At 50.9% G+C, this 5,942-nt stretch overlaps 1 protein-coding gene across 1 annotated transcript; it reads right to left on the bottom strand.

The window, feature by feature from the left end:
* Positions 1 to 447: 447 nt before the first annotated feature.
* On the bottom strand, positions 448 to 5,335 carry DUSP6 (dual specificity phosphatase 6). The gene is made up of 3 exons (XM_036401461.2): positions 4,368 to 5,335; positions 3,375 to 3,812; positions 448 to 1,964 (listed from the first exon to the last, which is right to left on the bottom strand). Exons 1-3 carry the CDS (start codon positions 4,768 to 4,770, stop codon positions 1,657 to 1,659), a joined length of 1,149 nt encoding a protein of 382 aa, XP_036257354.1. The 5' UTR covers positions 4,771 to 5,335; the 3' UTR covers positions 448 to 1,656.
* Between the last annotated feature and the right edge of the window lie 607 nt (positions 5,336 to 5,942).

Genomic DNA, 5,942 nt, shown 5'->3' on the forward strand with positions numbered 1-5,942 from the left:
TTACAGGCTGCAGACTGTTGATGAATCTCTGTGAAATGAGTTCCTGCCAGACAGCTAAGCAGAGCATGAACCCATCTCCTGGCATCTGTAATAGAGTGACCAGAATTCATAAACAAAGCCAGAAAACAACACCTCCTTACTCTTAGTAATAACGAGGAAAAAAAAATTATGGCCCAAAGTCAGGTGCGTCCCTAGTATAGCAAGTATTTTGCAAGTAACCTACAGGCCTTCAAAAGCATTCCCTTCACCAAAGCAAAATGAGAATCTAGCACATTCACTGTTTATTCATTTAGGCACCAGTGGACCAAAGGGAAAATGAAGGTTTTATTGTCTTAGGGGGATGCACAAAAGCTATTGAGAGCAATTATTGCCTTTAAACATAACCATATGGGTATGTGCAATTAACCACAACTACACTGAGGGGAAAGGGGGAATAAACCAGCCAGCTTCTCCATAGCCAAAAATAGTTATTTATTAATAATTTAAGGTTTTACATTCTTATAATAAATTCCATCTTAAAACTTTTACACTGTAGATTAGACTCTCCCTTATTGGCAACCATGTGCAGGTTCACTGTGCGTACACACAGGTACAAATGCTCGCACATACTTCCAGTTTTATACAAAAAAAAAAAAAAAGACGCAAAATATTGCATTTGAGGTGAAGCTCCCTGAAGAATTTGTACAGAGGTAATGCACTGTTTAGCACATCTGAAAGTTTTAAAAAGTCATCAAAAATCTTTCGCATTCAAAGACAAACCTCCTCCCAGATGATCTATTTACAAAAGGTAAGGCAAAAAAATTAATTTAATTTAAATATATATATATATGTGTATATATATATATATATATCATATGGAACCTACATCAAAAGCATGTGGAAAAAAAAATCACCACAAGGAAAAGAAAGATATATGAAAGAAGAGACTCCCTCACAAAACCTGATCTGCAAACTTCTCACCATTGCCATTTCTCCCTCATGGAAAGCTTGCTTCAATGAAATTCAGCATGCTACAAATATATTCTTTGCAATTAAAACAAACAAAGAAACAAAGCAAATTTATGAAAAGAACAAAAACACAGGTGTCCCTTGGATTGATTTCTTGAGTACATGTGAATTAAGAAAAAAAAAGCAAATAAATTTAAGGTTAAATATTTACATTGATCAAGTAAAATACTACCAAGCTCCTAGCAAACAAGTACTCCAAATACACTAAGCTGAAATCTCTTTCTTTGGCTCCTCTAAATTAAAACAAACAAACAATCAAAGATAACCAGTCTTCATTGAAGACAAAGATGTGTGTCACAGATCTGAGAGCAGAGGGCAGAAGGGACAGTTCCAGCCTCTAGAGAACACGTGCCCAGCCTGTCCAGCCTCACCCCTGCACACGGCAAGTCCTCGGACCCGGCTACTGCCCAAGCAGGGATGGACACACTGCCCACCTGCTGCCCGGGGGGCACCACGGTGCTGCCCCACGTCCCCTCCCTTTGCAAGAGCCGATTCCACACTGTGTAACCTTTCGTTGCCTGCACTGGCAGCTGCCTGTTAACAGCAGAGGCCAGAAAAAGAGAAAGCTGCATTTCTTTATCACTGCCAAAGAGAAACCATTGAGGAGTGATCCCATGAAATGGACAGGAGAAGGGAGGTGGTGGGAGCTCACGTGGACTGCAAGGAATCCACCTGGAAGACGTTCTGGTTGGAAGGGGTGGTGAAGTACAGCTGCTGGTTCGGCACTCGGTTGTCACAGGGGCTGCTCAGTCCCAGAGTCCGCTCAAAGTCCAGCAGCTGACCCATGAAGTTGAAGTTGGGTGAAATGTTGGACTTCTTCATCTTGACAATATCATAGGCATCATTCATGGACAAGTTCAGCTTCTGCATGAGGTAGGCCACCGTCACTGTGACCGAGCGGCTGATCCCTGCTAGGCAATGCACCAGGACGCCGCAGTTCTTCCCCCGTGCTTCATCTGTACAAAGAGGCAGAGAAGGACATGTAAGACAGAGGGTTGGTAACTGATCTCTCAACACAAATGAGGTTAGTATCAAGTAGGAAGAAAGTAGAGTTCTGGTCCCAGTGGCCAGCAGTGCAACTCAAGAGTTAACTTTAGCGGCTTAAAACCAGGACAAGAGAGGAATCCACTCCCCCTACTACCCAAGTCCAAGAGCTGAGAAAACTAAGAATGAGACAAAGGGAGCAGGACACGCTGCATGACACTGTTTTAAAAGCCAGGTTTAAAAGACAGGCTTTTTGCCTGGAGATTTGCCTTTAAATTCTTACAGTCCCCTTGCCCCAGCATGGAAATCCTGCAATATGTCACTGAAAGGCTTTATACAGATCAGCAGACTGCAAAGGTCTATTAAATTATTCTCCAACTGTTGTGCAGCTAACAATGGAGGTATTCAGGCATTTTAAAAGAATGAGGGAAGTCACAGGGGACAGCCCATTAGGAGGAACAGGATGTCAACATTGGTTGAAAATGGGTTCCTTTGTAATAGGAAATGCATTACAATGCCTGGAGATTAGTTTCTTTGTGGCTTCTAGCCCACATTTCTTCCTGCTAGGCTCAGATTACCTACATTCTCCCCTATTACCGGTATCATTCAACCGGATTACAGCACAGCTTCTCAACAGATAATGCAATGCCCACCCCACCGCACCCCGATGGGGCAATATGAGTCCTCCCCAAAACGAAGGAGAGTGCAGATTTTCACCAGAACTCCTTGGGCCCAAGGGTACAGATTTCCGTCTGAGGGCCGGCTGACCGAGGCACCGAGCCCGAGAGGTATATCATTATTACCACGAGATTTAAATTAAACTCTGGCAATATATTTGCCAGGGACACCGCTTATTCATAACTTGCATTAAAAAGCTAAAGTTAGATTCCCAGATCGTTTCTTTTCATTATACTGCTCTTCAGTAACCTCAAGGAAAAAGGAAAAAAAACCCAAATACCCAAAAGCAAACAACCCCAAAACCAACATCAACAAAGAAAACGATCGAATAAGCTATCGACCCCAGGTTCATTTGCCCCCCACCCACCAGGAAATGGTTTAAGAAGATCCCCCAACATGCGCAGAGCTCAGTCCCCAGCTCCAACACAAATGACTTAAGGAGGAATTCCACAGCCAGACAAATCAGGTATGCCTGTGCAACCCTGCAAAGGTCGCTTACAATTCACCGGGACTTCTCAATAACCCCCCCAAGCAGTCCCCGACAGCCGCTCAACTTAAGCCAGCTTTAAAATCAGAGAACGGGGCATGCCCCAGAGACGGCCATAAATGCTGCTACCGCTTCTCGCCCGAAATTCACGAATTCTGCAAGATATAACGAATTCTGCCTCTTGACATGTAGATGTTAGCAAGTAACCGGGTCTTACCTATAAATGAGATGGCCTCAGGAAAGAACTGAGACAGATTTTGGCTCCAGTGGTCAGAGATCGGGATCTGTTTGTACTTGAATTCACCGGCGTTTTCGAAGAGATTAGGCAGGTTAGGAGTAACATTCAAGATGTACTTAATGCCGAACTCTTCTAAAACATCCAAATTAGTGGAGTCCTTGGCACAGCCTAAGTAGAGGTAGGGTAAAATCTCCACCGGAAAGGAAGGCTGGTTGTTGGAAAGAGGGCTGCCATCGGAGTCGGTGGCACTATTGGGGTCTCTGTCAATGTCAGATTCAATGTCGGATGATGAATCGGAGCTGATTCGGAGGCCTCCCAAGCCCAGGACTGGCAAAGGAGGAGAGCTGCTGCTACACGAACTGTCTAGGTTAGTTTCACAGTGCAAGGCGAACTCGGCCTGGAACTTGCTAAAACCACCTGGAGAGAAAAGCAAAGAGGAGAAAATGCAACCTGATATAAGATGGCATGTCGACTTACTTCCCTGGTACAGCCCTGCCTGCAAAGGAGCGTCTACTTTGCACCCTCTCGAGCTCCGGCAAAAAGAAGAAAAAACATGTCACACTCTCAACGCAGACAGACTAACTTAAAGGAAGGGTTAAGAAAATCGTCCGCTGCGGTGGAGGGCTCAGCACACTCAAGATTAAAGCTCTGTACCGCTTTGCCCTGCGGGGATCGCTGGAGAGGTATCTCAGCGGCAATTCCTTCTGCCAGGCTCATGCCGGAATACCCGTTAGCCCTGTCCTCCCCACGCTGCCATAGTGATTTCAGACATCAAGCTTTCTTTAAACAATGCGAGGATAAGGATAGGGGGACGGAGGGGGGGAGAGGTGTGGAGTAGGGGGAAAGCCCCCTTCCCAGGTCGGTGCTCTCCTGGAGCATCAATCCACTGCCCGGGAACGCTGCAGACCGCGTCGCCCCCTCCCTCTTACCGGGGCAGAGATCTCTCCCCCAACCCTTGGCGGCCCTTCTCACCTTCCAGATAAAATGCCTTGCAGCCTTCATCTTTGAGGCGCTTGAGGAGCAGCCCTAGCACGGACTCGCCGCCCGTGTTCTCGTTCCAGTCGCGGCTGTGCTCGTCGTACAGCACTACGGTGTCGGTGCCGCACCGGCGGGCGAAGCGCTCCCGGTCCTCCTCGCTGCTGGCGACGAGGGACCGCAGGGGCAGGTTGCCCTTCTGCAGCCGCCGCAGCATGATGCCGGGGATAGCCACATTGATGGCCGACTCGATGTGGGACGACTCGTACAACTCCTGCGGCCGACAGTCCATCAGCAGTAGCCGGTCGTTGCCCATCTCCAGCTGCTCGTTCAGCCACGCCACGGATTTACTAATCGCCATTTCCGACGCGAAAGGGACGGGTCTGAACGTATCTAGCATGAGGAAGGACGGGGGGAGCGGAGCGTACTCTGGAAGCGCCCCTCTCTCTCACAGAGGCATGCGGCTGGCTGGGCGGGCGGGCGGGCTGCACCCCTCTAACTCCGCACAACTTATCTCCCTCCGCCCCAGGAAAATGAATCACGCAGCTCCCCCCGCGCCGCTTCCCCCGCGCCGGGCGGCGGTGGAATCACGGGGAGGGAGAAGCAGCCCTGGCCCCGGCGTGTGTGTGAGCGTGAGAGCGTGTGGTGTGTGTGTGTGTGCCTGCGTGCGCGCAGCCAGCCTGCCCTGTCTCCTCTTTTTTCTGTCAATGAATCCCTGAATGAACCTGCCTAATCGCCGCTGCAGCCCGAGCCCTTGGGCTTTTCCTCCGCTGCGAGTGAATGAAATCCAATTAACGCGCCGCCGAGCGGGGCTCCCCGGCTCAGCATGGAAGCGCTGCGGCGGTGGCGGCGGTGCCCCTTGCCTCGCGGTTCCCTCCTTGGCTGTGCCGTGCGGCGCTGCCCCTGGGCCGCCCGCAGCGCCCCTGGGCCGCGGCCCCGCGCAGCCGGCGTCTCCTCAATGGGCACCAGCGCGGCTCCGCTCAATGGATACATTCTCCGCCGCAGCCAATGGGGGCGCGCGGAAGGGGCTGTTGCCGCGGCGACGGGCCGGCTGGAACAGGTTGTGTTGATGAATCGTTAATGAGTTTGTCATTCACAAAAACGGAAAGGAATTTCCGCTCCGGATAAGCCGAGTGCAAACAAGCGGCAGCCGCGGCGCGGCGGGCGGGGGCGGCGGGGGCAGGTGAGGGGGCGCGGCCCGGCGCTCCCCCCTTCTCTCCGCCGGCACCAGCCGCGGGGCGGCCGTCGCTGCCGGCGGAACAAATGGCACTTTTTCTTTTCTCTCCCTCCCTTCTCCATATTTTCGCTCCCTAAGTCATACCCCGCGGGGGCCGGCCGTGTTCCCCCCAGTTCCCCCGAGCTGATCGTGGCCCGGCTTTTCATTAGGGCGTTCTGCGACTCCCATTTTTAGGGAGGCGGGTAGGCTCTGTCCTCGGTTGATCCCTACGGGGGTGAAGAGTAAACCCCGAGTTAATCTCTTCCTACGCGGCCCGGCTTTATTCGCTGCACGCAGCGCAGCCGGGGAGCCGGCCCCTCCGCAGGGACAGCCCGCAGGCGCTCCTGCTGCAGCCC

The sequence above is a fragment of the Molothrus ater genome, chromosome 5 (genome assembly GCF_012460135.2).
Source record: "Molothrus ater isolate BHLD 08-10-18 breed brown headed cowbird chromosome 5, BPBGC_Mater_1.1, whole genome shotgun sequence".
Lineage (NCBI taxonomy): Eukaryota > Metazoa > Chordata > Aves > Passeriformes > Icteridae > Molothrus > Molothrus ater.